At 42.7% G+C, this 19,439-nt stretch overlaps 1 protein-coding gene across 1 annotated transcript; it reads left to right on the forward strand.

The window, feature by feature from the left end:
- The first annotated feature begins 390 nt into the window (after nucleotides 1–390).
- tbx22 (T-box transcription factor 22) lies at nucleotides 391–7,517 on the forward strand. The gene is made up of 8 exons (XM_084352423.1): nucleotides 391–610; nucleotides 1,338–1,593; nucleotides 2,730–2,831; nucleotides 2,912–3,086; nucleotides 5,300–5,464; nucleotides 6,198–6,262; nucleotides 6,459–6,544; nucleotides 6,622–7,517. Exons 1-8 carry the CDS (start codon nucleotides 478–480, stop codon nucleotides 7,161–7,163), a joined length of 1,524 nt encoding a protein of 507 aa, XP_084208549.1. The 5' UTR covers nucleotides 391–477; the 3' UTR covers nucleotides 7,164–7,517.
- The last annotated feature ends 11,922 nt before the right edge of the window (nucleotides 7,518–19,439 follow it).

Here is a 19,439-nt window from a genome sequence, read left to right on the forward strand (position 1 = left end):
CTCATTTGTCTCAGGAAGTTAAGATGTGAGGCCGACATGAATATGAGCATGGATATTTTTTGCAGCGCAGGCCCATGTGGAGGAATACACGCCGCGCTCTTCCCTCCCTCTCTCCCCGTGACGCGCAGAGTGGAACCAAAAGAACAAGCCCACTGTGAGACAGACAGCAAAAGGGGAGACACAGAAAAAAAAAGTGGGAGAGAGGGGGAGATATTGTTGCGAGGAGGAGAGGCGTGCCAATAATCAAGGATTTTGGATGAGGACGCGCATCTCGGAGAACACATGGGAACGAACCGGATCAATTACGCAGCGTCAAGGAGCCGCCGTGAGAGAAGAGGGGCTCCCTGAGGTGCTGCCGCTGCTGCTGCTGCTGCTGTTGCTGTTGCTTCTGCGCTGAATGAGCTCGGGCACTGAATCTTGCGCGGGACAAAGTCAAAGTTCAGTTCAGAGCGCAGAAAGACGGGATCTTTAGCAACGATGCAGGGTCTGAGTTCTCGGGCTCACGCGTTTTCGGTGGAGGCGCTGGTCGGGAAACCCTGTAAGAGGATGAAGGTGTCGGAGGAGTCAAGTTCAGCTGCGGACACCGACAGCGATACGAGCATCTTCACCGGTGAGGCAAATGGATGGATGGATTTTGGATAACAGCTTATTGTTTATACGCGCCTTTTACGCACGAATGGCACAACGTAACCCACCACGCAGTCGGCAGTTTGGGAGATATTGTGCTTTATTAGACGCATATTTCATCCATTTATTACAGTCTCACAATTTACTTTCTCTTTATTTTCTATGAGTTAAAAAACAAAATGATCAAATAAAATGATCTTCGAGGGGGGAAAGTTTTGCAAATATTCTTTATGTTAAAAGAAAACTGGAGCAACATTCTGCGTGTTCCTTTTTCTTAAAACGGGGTGCCCAAGCTGTTTTACTTTGGAGGGACACAACTAAAACTTCGTGGTGGAAAACACAAACACCCATTATATTGAATTGTTAAGATGCAACATAGTACCAGGATCCCAAGGCCCCTGAGATGACTGACTTCCTGAAGTGTCTCTCTATCCATTGTGCTCAGATTATAACCAATAATTGAGGATTAGTAATCCTTTATATTTAAAGAACATCACAAAAATAAAAGACAACGTTTAAATGATTAGTATTATTATTTTAAAGAAAAGCCTGGCGGGCAAATCGAACCTTGATAGGCCAACTTCAGCCCGCAGGCCCCACGTTGGGCAGCCCCGATCTACAGTATAGCTTCTTTAAGTTGCAGCTAACGTATTTTGCATGGTTGCAAGTACTACATGCTTCTCTCCTCCCTGTCTTTGCTCCCTTCACAGGCCTGAACGAACATCCAGTCAGCCAGATGAAGAAAGCAGGTTCAACGCGGAGGAGGACGGAGGACGCTTCCTGTGAGCCGGTCAGACAGACGGTCGGATCCGGGGGAGAGGAGGCGAACCCCAGCGGGGAGGAGGACAAGCCGAAGGAGAGGGACTGCCGGCCGGACAGAGAGGTCCGTGTCGAGCTGCAGGGCTCCGAGCTGTGGAAGAGGTTCTATGAGATCGGCACCGAGATGATCATCACTAAAGCCGGCAGGTACGAGAAGAGTTCAGACAGGACTGCAAAATTAGAAACTTGTTATCAAAAGTACTGCGTCTAGTCATGATCATATTAACTCAGCTCTGAATTAAGATTAAAAACGAGAAGAAAATAAAAGTCCTGTAGAGATTTAAGATTTAAGAAAATAAATCTCGATCATTTCTCCGGATACGATGAACAAAAGTGTTACAAATATTCAGTTTAATCCCAGAAACAAACGCACACACTGAACTCTGCAGGCCGGGCCTCGCTGTTTCAACGAGGAAGACTTTCAAAATAAATCGTCCGAGCAGGCTCTTTCGTTTCTAATCCGTTACAATTACACGCTCGTTTCCTCGTTGAAGTGTCTGATATGAATGTAAAACGAGCTGGAGTGGTCACTATCAGTGTCGTGACATTTACATGAACCGTCGCGCGGCCACAGGTGCGCGTTATCAGGTGTAAAACGGTCACTTTTACATTTAATAAACAAATGAGGTGAACGTTAGCGGTTAATGGATGATGGACTACTAGAAACTGTGTTTTTGCGTGTGTTATATTTGTTTATGATTAGACTCGTGCGTAGGAATACAATTTTATTTTCATGGTCTGTGCGTTTTTGTTAAAATAATAAATATAATAATAAACAATGCGCCTGAGGCCGATTTATAGGTTTGAGTCAAACTTAGGAAGTAATTAAATGTTGTCTGACTCAGTCATATTATTTTATATGATCCGGGACGATCACTTACAGAACTAAACCTCTGACAGAGATGTTCACGGTCCATTAAATGAACTTTGTCTTCCTTTCAGAGGAGTTTGATAGGTAGCCGTGTGCGTCTTCCTCTCTTTCCTCCTCTTTCCCAGAAATGAGTTATTGGGACATAACCACTTGCTGAAATCTAAGTTCCGTTTATTCAATTACGGGGAACACTCGCTATAAATCTCGGCTGTGAAGATGCCCTCGTGGCCCCTCGAGGTCCCTGAACTTTCCTCTGAACTTGGCCGCTGCAGGAGGAAAGTTTCTGCCTCGTGTTGTTGCTGCCGGTCTCCTGTCTGCGCGGTGCTGGGATGTGAAATCCATCTCTATACCTGCTTTAAGAAAGACTGAAGATATATTTAATTCGGAAATGACTCTTCTCTCGTCTCTTCAGGAGGATGTTTCCATCTGTGCGCGTCAAAGTGCGCAATCTTGACCCGTGCCAGCAGTATTACGTTGCCATGGACGTCATGCCAGTGGACTCCAAACGCTACAGGTGTGTGTGTGCGTAATAAATGGATCAAACTCATTATTTTCCTATTGGTTTATTTACTTCCGTGCACACGCTCCCTGCAGGTACGTGTACCACAGCTCGCAGTGGATGGTGGCGGGAAACACGGACCACTCGTGCATCTCTCCGCGGCTCTACGTGCACCCGGACTCGCCGTGCGCAGGAGAGACGTGGATGCGTCAGGTCATCAGCTTCGACCGCGTCAAGCTCACCAACAACGAGATGGACGATAAGGGACATGTAGGTAACCCATCTGAGCATGCGCAGCTTCCTCTGGTTAAAGATGGAAATATTTCTATATTTCTCTAAGTGTGACTGTCAGTGTTTCACTGGCAGCTTCAGTCCTGCTCTGATTTCTGTCCCACACATGTTGAATATCACACGCACAATATTTAGGAAGTCTGCACGTGTTTGAGGGAGAGAGGAAGTGGAAATCCCTCTCAGCTCGAGCACTTCCTGTAAAGGTTCAGTGATGTGCAGATGTGACAGATGTGGTGACTGGGGAGGCTACAGGAGGCTTTTCACTTGATCCTCGTGTTTATAAAACCACAGTGTGTGTTTGGACGATTCATTATTCTGGCGGACGATGAGGGAATGGAGAAATTGCTTTTGCACCACAGCTGAACCTTCTCTGCTCAGTAACAAAAGTCTCTCCTGTTGTTGTGGTCAGTTAAGAACCGAACTTTGCCTCCTCGGGAGTTTGTAGAAGCAGGAGTTTGAGTTTTCAAACACAAGTGGAAAAGTGATGATTGTTACCTTTTCTGAAGCTGATGGATTCTGTTGTTTGGCTTCAATTTGGCGGTCGAGCTGTTGTGTTTGGTTTAGAGAAAAAGCTGCCTTCTCTTGTGAAACTTTATGTTTTCTTATTACGTGTAGATTTTTCATTGGCTTCTGCCTTAACCCGTAAAAAAATAACAACAAAACACAAACAAACAACAACAACAACTCAACAGCAGTCAAATTGTTCATTTCGCTTTAGCTCTTTATTTCAAGGATTATATGCAAAATGATAATAATAATAATAATAATAATAATAATAATAATAATAACAATAATATAGACAAACAGCAAAAGCTACACTATAAACTGCAAAATAACATTTTGGGAGGAGCTCAGATGAGTTTCTTTTAGCAGAGTTGAGCCCCTTCAAGCAAACATGATCGTTTATTTTTTTTGAGATCTCAAAATTAAAATGATGTCAATTTTCAACAATTGGTTAGTTAATAAATATTGTATGACACTAAATTAATTTGAGGTTTTGTTAGCTTTATTTGTTAAATGGCACATTTGAGGTAAATATTTTAGTTTCATGTATGTGATGAAATATAAAACTGTTTTTCAATGTAATATTGTGTTTTCATGGATTAAGAAGCCTTATGTGCTGTATATAATATTTCCTTCTATCATATTATTACCTTAATTTACTTACTTATATTAAAAAATATCACCTACTGTAGTTCTTTATGTAACTGAAATTATTTGCATTTTACACCATGTTTTTACATATTTATTTTTCAAAATGTTTTGATAATTGACATTTTATCAATATCCTTAAAACTACTGGGCAACTAGCTGTTGACTGTAGAGCTTTAAAAAATTGTCGATTAAACAATTAGTTACAACGTGACGAAAAAAATTAATGGCAACTTCGTTTGTATCTGTTTGTTTGTTTGTTGGTTGGTTTGTGAGCAGGACTACACAAAAAATACACAGCGTATTTCTACCAAACTTGGATGACGGATGAGTCTCGGCCCAGAATAGACCCCAATAACTTTTGGTCAGGATCCGGCAAAACAGACGGATCCAGGAGCTTTTTTTTCTTACTTTCTTTATATGTTGAGATAGGACATTTTTCAACATTTTCATTATTTTCACAGGGAATACTGCATTTAAAAATCAGGCATGTCTGTGTCACTGGTATCTATGAGTGAGTACAGTTTGATGTGGATCGTAGATCTGGTGATCTTAAATTGTAGTTGAGCAGTTATGGGTTAAGTCTGATATTGGATTAGGCTTGTTTGAATTAAAGGGAGCTGTTGGGCCTTGGCGGAGATACTGTACATTCTCAGTTTTTATTTAGTTTGTTTTGTTTGTTTTTGGTTTAAATGTTCATGATTCCAGCTTCTCATCTATGAAGATTTTCTGCTTCTCTGTCTCATGTTACAGTAAACTGGATATCTTTGGGTTTTGGATTAAAAAAAAGGAGTTTGATGATGTCCCCTCTGGGTTTAGGAAATTGTAATGAATATGTTTCATTATTGTCTGACATTTCACAAACAAAAAGATGAATCGGTTAATTAAAACAGATAATCTTCAGACTTATTCATAGTTACATTTAACATTAGTTGCAGCCCTGAATGTTCCTCTGCAGTTCAACTTGAAGATAATAATAAAACTGTGGTTCAATTTATGAAATGTTAAACCTCATCCATCTTCATCAACCCTTCATCCAGATAATCCTTCAGTCGATGCATAAGTACAAGCCACGTGTGCACATCATCCGGCATGACCCTCGGATGGACTTGTCCCAGATCCAGTCGCTGCCTGCTGAAGGAGTGCACAGCTTCTCCTTCCCAGAAACGGAGTTCACCACAGTCACAGCCTATCAGAATCAACAGGTAGAAACCTTTATCCGTCCTGGGGAACAGTAAAATACTTCATCACAAACACAGGATTTGACCGAGAGGGTTTAGAAACTGTTGCATTTTATTAAATGCAAGAATACAATATATCACCTGTAAAATCTTTGGTTATTTGATGTTTCAAAGAAATATTAAGAGAGCAAATTTCAAGACTTCTCAATGTCTTACTTCTTACAGTAAGAGGCCTGCTTTCTGTCACGTGAAAATGTTTTAATGTGAACATCGTGATAGTCTCAGCAAGATCACACATTGCAGCGTCCTGATTCTCTGCCGGGCCGGTTTCTCTGAGCTGGTGTGTGTGTTCCCGTGCAGGGGAGCTGACCCCGCTGTTGGCTACCATTTCTCCAGTAACGGAGCCGTCCGCGGGGACTGCCAGCTCTTTTCATCAAGGCTCATTTTACGATCAGCGAATGTATTATTACAGAAACTCAATAACGAGCTGTGACTGGGCCCACTGCTGGAGTCCACAGCCCGTTAAAGCACCAAATAAAACTGCACGACCTCCAAGAGCCCTGTTTGACATGGCCCATCGCCCTGGGTGCTGCTGGGAGATGCAGTCCCTGTGGGAGAGCTCTGCCGGCTCTCCGTGCTGTCGTAAAGCTGAGCTCATTGTTAGCTTAACACATCACAGGTTGACACGTCCACTCTGACTCTAACCCATGTCTGTCTCTCTCTCTCTCTCTCTCTCTCTCTCTCTCTCTCTGGCAAGATCACAAAACTGAAGATCGACAGGAACCCGTTCGCCAAGGGCTTCAGAGATCCAGGAAGGAATAGGTACGGAAAACCTCACCAAACATCCACACTAAAGGACCCAAGAGGGATTTAAGGTTCAACCACTGACATGTGACACCACATAAAACCTTCAAATGAAGTCGAACTGTGGAGTGCAGAATTTCACACCTCTCAGGACTAATATTTAAATACCTGGAATAACATTTTACAGTATATTTGTGTGTGTTTGTGTGTGTAGGGGAGTGTTGGACGGCTTGTTGGAGTCGTATCCCTGGAGAGGCCCTCTCAGCTTAGACTTCAAGCCTTTCACCATACAGCTCCAAGGTACTTCAGCTCCTATTACCTCTCAAATCCAGCCTGTTTTTATCTTTGTCGTTCAAGGCTGACGTCTTTTTCAACAGGAGGCTCAGGGTCGCCGACCAGCAGTGTGAAGACTCTCCTCCCTCTCTCCTCCTCTTCATCCCTCCCGCCGTTCTCCTTCTCGCCGCTCTCCTGCCAGGACGCCGCCCTCCACACCCTCGCTCTTCCTCTCTACGGCAAGGCCTCCGCCACATCGCCCAGCTCCCCGCTGCCCAGCAGAGCCTTCTCCTCCCTGGGAGCAGACCGACTGAGAGGCCTTCCCCCGCTGTCCCCGCTGACAGACTTCCCACTCCTCTCAGCGCTGCAGGCGAAGAAGCCTCCTCACTGTAGGGACCCATGTTTACACGGGTCTCTGGGGAGCTCCTCCTGCCTCCTCCCCCTCCACGGCCCCCTCAGCCCTCAGGGGCCGTCTCTCTTCCCTCATCTCTCCGACACTACGGGCCCCTACTGTCTCTACCGCTACAGCTTCCCCCTGAGCCCCCAACTCACAGCTATTTCCCGGCACGCCAAACTAGCCGAAGACACCACAGACTGTCTGCTGCGCCAGTCTCCGTGGCACCCGACCACCAACCACTGCCTCTGACAGCTGGACCGCACGTTTAGGCTCCGGCCCATTGAGTGTAACAAGCCAAAAGCTTATTGCAACAAAACAGAGAGGGCTGACTCTCTCAGCGGAGCAATAAAAACAGAACTGAGTCTGTGGGGACTTTTCTTTGTATTTAAAAACTGTTTTGTACGGTTGTGTTGGATTTACCAGCACTTAAACTAAACCTGAAGCAGATCACGAGCTGCTCCAGAAAGCCTGACGTTGCAGTGAAGAGAAAATGTAGACAGGATGCAGATTTTTATTCGGGACAGAAAGCACGATTTGTGTACAGCAGGAACACGTTTCTGCCTTAACTACTTACTACCAAAGAGCACCAGCAATAGGACCTGAGGTATGTAATATAACATGAGAATGACTGTTAAACTGACCATTAAAGTATTTTTCATATTTTTTGTTCAGATCATACACCAGCGCTCAAATGTTTTTTTTCCATACGTACACTGTGTAGAAACCAGGGCTGCCCAAAGTGGGGCCCATGGTCCAATTTTTGGCCCCCTGTATGGTTCAATTTGGCCCGCCAGATGTTTCTAGCAAAAAAGAAATTAAAGTTCACTAAAGAATATGTTAATGTTTATGCCGCTTTATTCTTTGTGAAGTAAAATGCTTTAAATATTTGATATATATCCCTTTATGTTGTTGACTGGGATTATGATATATATATATATATATATATATATATATATATATATAAATTATTATTTCTCATAATCCCAGTCAGTTAAGTCAGAAGTCAGTCAATTAAGGGAAATTAGGATTTATTAGGAATTATACAGTATATATAATAGGTGTTTTAAATTGGCTCACGTCTCACCATTAAGTTGCAGTTTTCCAGAGGGAAATGTTTGGGCATCCCTGGTATAAACCAAGTGCAAAAGGAAACCTTTTCCACGTTTTCCAGTTGTATTCACGTGAATAGGAGGTGTATTTCAATGTTAAACAGAAACACATACGTGCTAATGTGCAACAGAAGTGATTTAAAATAAGATATTCTGCAAAACTCCCCTTTGAAGCGCTCGAGTGTTTCTTGCGATACAACGGATATTATGCTGTAATTATAGAACGTTGAACCAAAGTGTGTTTTGTGTTCTTCGAGGCTCTAAACTCGGGCTCGGCCACCCCTGACTAATAACATGAGCTCATCAGGTCTCTGTGATTTTAGAGGAAGAACAACAGCTGAGTTTCCATTCCTGTACTTTATTACCAATAACAGGACTAATCAAAGACGCATGGGGGTGAAAGAGTTACTCTAAACAGGCCTTTACAGTTTATAACGAGGCCGGAATAAGGCTCCCTCCAAAGTATGCTTAAAGCAGCCGTGCCATCATTACTGTAGTCATTGTTGTAACATTGTTCCAGGATCAACAGTAAATCAATACTGCTGTGTGAAGACATGTGGAAGGTTTTCAGAGAAGTAAACTCTAGTGTGCCCGAATGAAAACCTCTCACTCCTGTGGGCCGACATAATGCTGTGTTTTTTTGTCCTTACCAACGGGGGCACGCCCGTTCAGCCGCTGATGTGATAATTCCTGCCTTCATTTCAGACTCAAAACCCTGCACCATCCCTCCCTCCCTCATCTCCCTCTCAGCAGAAAGCAGCGGTTTAGGCAAAGCGGGGGAAATGGCCCGTTTCCCGACAAACGGTCATAACCAAACAGCAATTTACTTGTCATGGCCGAGCATGGCAGTGAGCTAATGCGCGCTGGACGTGGAAATAGCAGGAAGGAGTTAATTGAGAGACTCGGGCAGGGGATGGCCCGTGTTTGGGCGCGTGGTCAGGTGCGCTGCTATCAGACAGCCTGCCCTTTGTCTGCAGGCAGGCCTAATCTGTGCTGGTTATTTGATACTGTCTGTCATTTCCATGTTTGGCTGTGTGGCACAATCATTTTAAACTCCAGACTAATTCCTGATCTTTCAATTAGACAAATTGCTTTCATACCAGGAGAGCTGAACTCTGCACCTGCTGCTCTCCAACAGAGTAACACACTTTACATAAAAGACCACAGGAGCACCTCTTATCATTAGTGTCTTTATACTGCTATTCCTTATTGCAAATATTTCCTTATTGCAGTAAATAACTTTTGATTAGCATATATATATATATATATATATATACATATATATATATGTATGTGTGTGTGTGTGTGTGTGCATGTATATATATTTGCTACTCAATTTATAGTGGCTCTATGTGACAATTTATAGCAATTTACATGTATGTACCACTTTTTTATTGGCCTTTGATGAAGTTGTTTAATGCCGCTGGACTTTGGATTTCTTTGTGAAGGACTCGGATTGTTTTTTCCGCGACAGTCCAAAAGACTTTATTCACTTTCTCGAGTACCTCGTCTCGGTGCCTCTCTCCGCCCCGCTAACAGAGATGCAGTAGCTAACGTTAGTTGATCAATGGAGTCTGCTAACATAAACTAAGCACAACACGGAAGTCCCACAGAGCCCCTTTAAAAAGTATATTTTGTAAAAGAAATAGTTTGACATTATGGGAAATATCTTTTACCTAGCTATGAAACTAGTTAAGCTAACTGGCTGCTGGCTAGCTTAACCTAAGATGGCCTGGCTCTGTCTTAAGAAAAATCCAGCTACCAGCACTTTTAAAGCTCTCCAAATAACACGCTACAAACAAACTAAATGTGGGACAAAGGCTACGTTTGTGTGCGACAATGTGGGACACGTTAGCAATGCTTAGAAGTAGTCTAGTTAATGTCTACTAAAAAAAATGTGCATTTCTTATCTGTCCCTTAGCTCGTAACATATGCTTTGCCTTGGTTATTTGTATTGTAAAATAGCATGCTGTTTTTGTAAGACTACATGGCTTTTTTTGTTGTGGAAAAATGGCTGATGCTAGCTTACTGCAACAGTCTGCACAGCGTGCTAAATGTGAAATGCTCTTGCTTTACCCACGTGTGGCTATCAAACACAGCGCCTTGATGAAAGATCCTCCCTGTTTTCTCAAAGATATTGGATAAAAACAAGATACATAACTAATTTGTTTAATTCATACACAAAAAACTAAACTTAAATGTGCTACATGGCAGGCTATTTCTTTGCTAGCTGCAGTAACCTCCTATATTTTAACGCTTTAACGTGTGCTTGGTGGTTCCTTATTTTGCTGGACGGAGTAAGCTGTTTCCCCTTTTCCAATTGTTATGCTAGGCTAAGCTAACTGGCTGAAGCTTCAAAAATCAGGAACAACTTTTGGAAAAGAAAGCGAGTAGCCTATCAAACGCCTTTCGAATTTCTTTACACTGCTTATCTTGAAAATCTAGTTTGTAAAAGCTTATATTTGCTCCTTTAATACCGGTCTTACTTGTCTTATGAAGCTTCACGATTGTTTCGAATTCGTTAGACCCCAAAGATGGTTGAAAACCACTGTTGAGTTAACCTTTTATCAGCCTGTCGATGATTAACCACGCTGTCCGTCCCCCCACATCGTTAATTTGCTTGATAATGTGTCAACATAATCCTCTTGAAGGTGGTGGCTGAAACAACATGGAACTGTGCTGATTCGACTGTGTAATAACACAGCGAGGGAAGTTTCTGGGCCGCTCCAGAGTGATTGACAGGCAGTAAAGGGAGAGAAACCTGAGCCTGAAGTCATTTGTTTCCAATCATGTGAAATAGCATCCTGAAACAGGAGAAACGCTCGGCAGAGAGTCGGGACGTGTAAATATACGCTGTCTTCATTAGATTAACATACACGGCACACACACCACACAAACACACATGCGTCAGTTATCTCCTAATAATAGCAGCCATACACTCGCTCACCGATGCACACACACCTACACACACACACACACGGTCCTCTGTCAGCTTTGTGCCCTCCAGCCTTCACTCGTATTTGGCTCAGCGAGTCTCCTGTGAAGGTTTATACTGGACGCTATTTTCTCTGCAAACTCAATAAAAGCTGGTTATTTATCAGGTCAGATTATGGGACGTGACTGAGCTCAGCTGTAAAGTTGAAAGTGAAACCAGCTGTGGCTGAAATTGAATTACACTGAGTGAGTAATGTGAAAAGCGAGGGCAGTTTAACAGTTATTAAGCGCTCTTCTACTGCCCTATCAAGCAGGCATACGCTGCTTCAACTATTTGCCTCAGGGATAGTGAAATTCCTCTCCTCTCGTCTGCCCACCATGGTCTCCTCTTCTTTTTGTCTCAAAGACATCCTCTTTACTGGAAACACCGACAAGTTTGTTTTAAACGTGGGCCAAGACTGTGGGATCCTCTTCTGCTGTGATCAGAGGTCTCCAAGCATTAGATCACAGGAGTGATGACAGAACCAGGAGCCTCTGTGGATTTGCATGTTCATTTCTATGTGTGTGTGTGTGTGTGTGTGTGTGTGTGTGTGCGTGTGTGTGTGTGTGTGTGGGTGTGTGTGTGTGTGTGTGCATACTGCTTGGCCACAAGTGTGTGCAGACACGGGTCACGGGGGCATTGCATCGGCATGTGCTCCCTGACAGGCCTCTGTCTTACAGGAGCAGAGGTTAGGTGAGTGGAGGACAAACTGCTTTAACATGTGGCCTGGCACCTGGCCTGCATGTTTGTGAGTGTGTGTGTGTGTGTGTGTGTGTGTGTGTGTGTGTGTTTTGAAGTTTCCTCTGGGCCTCACACTCATGCCATTATCAGAGAACGTGTTAATGACTCAAACAGCTCTTGCACTTTGCCTCACACCTCACCACTCTGTTTTCACCTTTACTCACTCATTCGGAAGTAAACACTCAGTGACGCGTGGCTGATCTGTGCACACTTCTTACTCACACTACTTTTATTTGATTTAACATACAACACATATGATTGGTTTACAAAATACGAAGCACTGGTTGAAGGCTAAACCACCAAAAGGATATAAATCAGTTACACAATATTAAAGTACTGCTTACATGTCAATGCATCAGTAATAATCCAATTATATAAAACTGACACTGGGGGCACTGCATTATGAATACTTTTACTTTTTTTCATGTCAGCTTGACAGAAAAACGCCCTTGTTTTCACGTTGTGTGACATTTTGATGTAATACAATGGGTTTTTAAATGGTGTATATAGCTTAAAGTAAAAGTTCACCAAAAAATTTAAATTCAGACGTTATCCTCTCACCTTCATGCCGATGAAAAGTCGGGTCAAGTTCTCGAGCTTCACAGCAAAACGGTTTTGCAGCATTCTCCTGAACAACTGAAGTAGACGGGGACTTGTTTTTTTAAAGGAAATAAACAGCTAAAGAAAAAATCATAAAATGGCTCCATAATATCCGAATATTTCTACAATGTTTTCTTGCCACTTTTCCTTCCTGCTATTACTTATTATTATATTTTAAAACATATAGTGAATATATAAAATCGGATGCATAGTTATCATTGAACATTATGTAAAATATGTCAAACTAGCAACTCTTTGAATACTATTTACATGTTAATACATCCGTGGTAATAGTCTGATGATATAATATATACTTGTATATATACTTGTATTGTGGTGATCCTATTTTTCCCTCATTAAATGATCTGATTACTTCTTCCATCACTGCTCCTGTATACGCTAAACCCACCATGAGTTTAACCTAAAAGTCAGATGAGCGATCATGTTTTACCGAGGCCTCTTAATGTAATCCACTTTCTTCACCCTTTCTTGCTCGGCTGATTGTTTAGTCATCAATGGAGCTGTGTGTTTGAGTGCCGGGTGGCTGGAAGAAGCCTGTCAGCACTCAGCTCACGACCAACAAACACAAGGCACACTCTGACCCCGGCTGTCCATCACACGGGGCCACCCCCTCCCCCTGAAGGAGAGTGTGTGTGCTAATTCCTTCCTCTGTCTGATGGACCTGAGGGGCACTCTACAGGTGCATGTGTGTGTGTGTGTGAGAGAGAGAGAGGCACTCTGGCATTGGTTTAAGTTAATATGGACCTATAAATCAACCCTTATGGAACAAGAGATGTGAGATATTCTTTTCCTCTTTGCCCCTATCTCTGACAGAGGGATAGATCGTTCTTACCTCTTTTTGCTTCCTGTGTATGACAGGTTATCACTCTTGGGACAGATACAGCACAGAGAGGGAGAATACGGAAAGAGATGGAGAGTGATTGAGTGAGAATGATGCTCCGTGGCTGATGTATCGGATGGCAGACGAGGGGCTGGGGTGAGGGTACGGGGTGGAGAGAAAAGAGTGATTTAACGCTGGCCTGTACTCTCCTCTCCTCTTCTCCCTGCCCCGCTTCTTTCATGTTTCAAGCCAGGGTCGACCCGCCTGCTGCCCCAGATGGTGCTGTCTGTCTGGGCTGCCCTCTACAGGATGTGCCCCCCTCACCCCCACAACTACAAACCTATACTCGCTTAATTGATTTCAGGGAGGGAAGGCCCTCTTTCTCTTCTGTTTCACACACACACACACACACACACACACACACACACACACACACACACGGACAGCTTGCCAACAGCTAGTGCCCCCAGTGCACACACACACATACACGCGGCGGGCGCTGTGTGCTGTCAACGCTAATTCAATTTGAGACGCGGGAGTGTGACTAACAGCAGACCTGCAGAGTGTTTTACCATATGCACCACACACACACACACACACACACACACACACACACACACACACACACTCCCAACAGTCACTTCCACTGGTATAATTATAATGTAATTCCACAGGTATATATCCTATTAATAGATCTCCTCTCTTCCTGTTCCTCTCATTATCAGGACACAGTCAACTACAGAGAAACACCTTATTAACCCTTCAGCTTCACTAACCGACTGTCAATTCACACAACCAGTATAGTGAGACACACTGTAGTTATATCACGTTAAATCTGAAATAATAGCTGACAGGTTGTGCGTTAAACTAATATAATGCATTTTGGAAATGGATTTTATTTATGTTGCACTTTTCATGATAGAAACATACATAAAAAATACCAAGTGAGTAAATAAAAGTGATTTAACTCAAATTGCACTTCAACCCGTGTACTTTTTCAAGACAAATAAAGGTTTTATTGTTTTGAATGCTCACAACAAATACACAGAACCATGCAAGACATGAACAACAGTCTATAGCCATAGCCTGCTGAAGCACAATGGTGGTTGTGCTACATGCTAACAGCCAGTGTTGGGAAGTAATTACATGTAGCTAGTTACATCTAGTTAAATCACAAAATAAATGCAATTGTACTATTAGTTTAACGTACGACCTTTCAGCTATTATCTATTATCATAATAGGCTGTGGTAATGCAACCAAACGCAGATTATCACCTGGCCTAAAATGCAAAACTTAATGAGGGGTGATTGTTCTTTTTGTACGTTTTGTACAGTTATGGTTACAGACTCTCTCTCCACCTCTAATTTGCCAATAAAGAGTAAGTTAAGTTAAATTAAGTGAAGCATTCTGTGTAGAAACCAAAGTATTGGACAAATTGAAAATGTGATTGTGAGAAAGCATTAAGGGATAAACAATGCTTTTACAGTTAATCCTGCGGGAACATGAATATCCGAACCGAATCTTATGAAAATCCACCTGATAGTATCGAGACAACCCAAGCTAGCAGCGCCCTCCAGAGAGTCAAACCAGGAGGAGAAGGAAAGGCATGACATGTTTTCCAGTTCTGAAGCACATGGAGTAAACGAGAGCTCTTTTGTGTTTGATTTAGTCTGAGGAAGCAGTTGCCAATGTGAGATGATGAACTATAATATTATAATGAAGCATGGCACACACATTCCACACTGCATTCATGTGTGCAGACACAAAGACCGGCCGACAGCCTCAATAAAGAATAAAAGACAAGGCTACATGTTCATGTTCACGGGTTGTTTGACTGTAAGAGATATTGGGGTGGGTGATGGGGGTGAGGTGAAATCTTAATGAAGCGTGCTCTGGAGAGCAGGGATGGATAGGGCCAGCTGTATCAGCGCGTGTGTGTGTGTGTGCACGAGACAGTAAAACTGATTAAAAGCAGCGTTAACACATCTGACAGGAAGCAATGGTCAAGAGGTGAGTGGAAACTGGGGAGAGCCTTGAGCTGGAACGATTAGACACACACTTATCAGCAGCAGCAGCAGCAGATGGAGGCTGAGGAGAGCCCTGGGCAGCAGCGATTGGTCACACATGCCCGTCGATATCCGAGTAGAACCAATCAGCTCGGCTTCCTGTGTTTGACCTGACCCTTCACACGTAGTAATAGAATATTATAAAATGAGAGGCTGAGGAGGAGAAAGGAGACAGGGAGAGGAGAAGAGGGAGAAAAAAAAAGAGCATGTGCTAACTCCACCTCAAATAGACGACGCGTCTCTCTGCTGTCTAATCTCACAACTGATGATACACTGGAACAAAAAGAGGTGGAATATGACCAAAAAATAACTTTAAATGTTAGACCACAAAGCAAACTGTGCACCAACTTGTAAAGAAAATGTGTATTCTATAATTCTATGTGATTATGATTGATGACTGGGCCCATTTTAATAGGGCTCGTTTAGACTCAGCCACAAACGCTACAATGGGAAAGTCTTAAGAGCTCAGCATTGATCTGAAAGAGCTCATTATTGATTTGAACAAGTCAATAAAGTCACTTGGAGCCATTTCAAAGCAGCTTTAGGTCCCAAGATCAACTGTACAAACAACTATATGTAAGTATAAAGTGCGTGGCACAGTTGTGTCACTGCCACCATCAGGAAGAAACTATCACCTGCTGCTGAGAGAAAACTGGTCAGGATGGTCAAGAGTCAACCAAAAACCACCAGAAAGCAAGTCTGCAATGAATTAGAAGCTGCTGGAAGACAGGTGTCAGAGTCCACAGTCAGGTGTGTTTTACTGTGCATGAAAGAAAAGTAACCCTTGCTCCAGACATGGCATCTTAAAGCTCGACTGAAGTTTGCTGCTGATCACATGGACAAAGAAAAAACCTTCTGGAGGAAAACTCTGTGGTCACATGAAACACAATGAGCAGCAATATGTTTGGAGGAGAGAAGGTGAGGCCTTTAACCCCGAGAATACCGGACCCACTGGCAAGCATGGTGCTGGTAGCATTATGCTGTGGATGCTGCCAGTGGGTCTGCTGCTCTAAAGAAACTTAATGGAATAATGAAGAAGGAGGATTATCTCCAAATTCTTCTGGAAGACCTAAAATCTTCAGCAGGAGGTTGGGTCGTGCGTGCAGTCGGGTGCTCCAACAGGACAATGATCCCAAACACACATCAGAAGTGGTAAAGGAGCGGCTAAGTCAGGCTAGAAATTAGGTTTTGGAACGGTCTTCACAAGTCCTGACTTGAACCCCATGAGGAACCCGGTCCATGTCAGGAAGCCAAAATTCAGCCAGAGGCCTGCCAGAAGTATGTGGACGGCTACCAAAAGCACCGAATTGAGGTGAAAATGGCTGAAAATATGCATGTTCTTTACAAGCGTATGTAAACTTGACCGCGACTGTATGTCTAATTACTCTTGAAAATATCAGTAACACTTCATTTAACAGGTCCAGAATTTTTATGGTAAGTTGGTGGTACAAGCAACATATTTGAAAATTACCACGATAATTACCTCAAAATTCATTCTCAAGTCAATTTTCATAATACTTGATATAAGTCACAACCACCTAGAGAGCCAGTCAGTCAGATATAAGGATTGTATGCAGTTCTCCCTTGTTCCTATTTTTTATTTTTTTTTTACCTATTACAAGCAAGAAACACATTATCATTTTTTTAAACGTATTTTAGAAGTGGATCTTACTTCCAACTTCTTCAAATTTCCTGAAAAGAACTGTGTGATTTGGTGCTAATTATAGGAGAAAGGGGAAGATTTTTCAATTCAACCACAAGTAGAGCTGCAACAAAGAATCATTTTCATTATTGATAAATATTTCATTTGGTCGATTAACTCAATTGATCATGTAGTCCAGGGGAGCCTAAACCTTTTCCCTTGGGTGGGGGCCAAAACTGAAACTTAATGGTGGGTCGACTGTTCAGATTATGGTAAATCAAAACATAATGAGGGACACATGCAAAATACTTCAAGAAAATTTTTTTCTTCACAAAAAATAAAGTGTCATAAACAATGTCAGATATCTTTTATTTGATTTTAATGTTGCTAGAACATCTGGCGGCCAAACTGAACCTTATGACGGGCTGAAATTGACCCGTGGGCTCCGCTTTGGGCAGCCCCGATTTAGTCTGTGAAATGTCAAAAAAGTGTGGAAAAACCCTCGTCACAGCTTGCCAAGATCTATTATTTTTTAAACCAAAAGTTCAATACATTGAAGAGGACTTACGGTCTACAGTATGATTCAAAAAACCCCAAATCATCTAATGTAAGAAGCTGCTTTGAGAATGTTTTTACATGACATTATAACCTCGAGCAGTGAATCCCAAACTGGCAGACTGTGAAGGTTTTGGAGGTGGGCTGCTTAAGGTAATTTACAATGAATACAGAAAAGCTTTTTGTCATTAATTTTGATATAACCATGAAATATTTACATTTCAAAAAAGTAATCAGACCTGATAAAACAAGGAAGTTAAATAGCGGATGATTTTCCAATTACAATTAGGGCTGCGAAGTTCTTAAGTGTTTGAACGGCTGTTCTCGAGATAAATCACTGCTGTACATCCACATGTACAGGATCTTTTCCTGTCTAATCCCAGCTCATGAAGAACTGTTTGGACTGTTCATATCCTGGCAGTGAGTCATGTCAAAGTCAAACCGATCCCCATTGTTGTAATCAGAGCTTTTTCACAGAGCCAGCGTGTGTGTGGTTCTCACCACCTCTCCCCCCGTGCAGAGGCAAACAGGTCAGCCACGAGGACAGGACCACAGGCCCACCGGATCCCTGCCTGTCAGCAACTACCACTCCTCCAGGAGTGTGGAAGAAAGCCACTAGGTATCAACACCTGACACACACACATATACAAACACAAGTCCCACCCCCCCCAGAGCACCGATAATACAGGAGCTGTCTCCAGCACATCTGGAAGAAGCATCCCAACATGTGTGTTGAGATGCACAAAGCACAAAGACAGGCCATGAAAGACTCTCCCAGCTTTAATCATACTCCAAGAGATGGCCACTGAAGGTTAAAAATAGAATGAAAACCAAACTTACCAAACAGATTGTTGCTCTGACAGCGGAGGGACGAGGAATTTTAATTTCAGGTGATCTGACTCCTGGAAGAAATGACTGACAGCTGTGGGATCACTGGGGTCAGTGTTCTTTGGATAACTCTAACGTCTGAGTACTTGAACAAGTATGTGCCTAATAGGCAAAATAGAGACTTGCGTCAGTCCGGGGGCACTGATGATGATTGTGAATGTAGTTAAGTGTGTGCTGATGATGATTAGGAAGGACACAAAAAGGGTCAGAGGTGGCTCAGTGTCACTCTGGAAGACTCCCATCAGCCACGGGTCTGCGCGTATGTTCATGTATAGATACGTGTGTGTGCTTGGACAGCACCTGTAATGGCTCCCAGCTGAGTCTTGCCTTCCCCCTGAAATATGGTGAATTGTGTGTGTGTGTGTAATGAGTCACTGGCATGCGAGCAGCAGAAGGCCGCTTCCTCTACAGGTGACACCTTTGACCTCTCATCTGTTCCCTGTTGGAGGAGAGAGAGGAGGGGTACGATGGAAAAAGGAGGGACGGAGAGGTATGCAGGTTTGCATTCTTTGCCCAAAACACAGCAATAAACTGACCTGAAAATATGACAAGTGAAACATGTTAAAAACTCTTTTAATCTTTGCATATAAGTGTGTGGTCAGCCACTACAGTGGTAACTGCTACATGCAGAAAATTAAAAATATTCCAGCTTTCCCTAAAGGCAAACATTCACTATGAGCCCTCTTTTTGGGTAAAATATAAAAAAGTCAAATAAGTTTGAGTTGCAGAACAAAACCAAAATGGACAAAGCATCAGTACCAGAGTTCCACATCCTCAGTCATGCACAACAGTTACAACACAAGCATGCTCTTAGCAGTACTCAGCCAGTCAGTACATAAATAAATACATACATAAATAAATAAATAAATATATTACTCTTTGCATTTTATACACAGTATATATTGGAGTGAGGTATTTCTTAACTATTAAACAGCACACAATAGTGTAAAACATAACTTTTTTTTTTTTTAACAATTTGCGTAGAAAATGCCATTCAGGAACAAGGTGTGCCACCTTAAAATAAAAAAACATACCAGCTCAGTAGCGTCTCAGGCCCAAACAGAATCAGCAGATTTTCTGTTCTCTTTTACAATTTTCAATGATGATC

The sequence above is a fragment of the Pagrus pagrus genome (assembly GCF_965226575.1).
Source record: "Pagrus pagrus genome assembly, chromosome: 5".
Lineage (NCBI taxonomy): Eukaryota > Metazoa > Chordata > Actinopteri > Spariformes > Sparidae > Pagrus > Pagrus pagrus.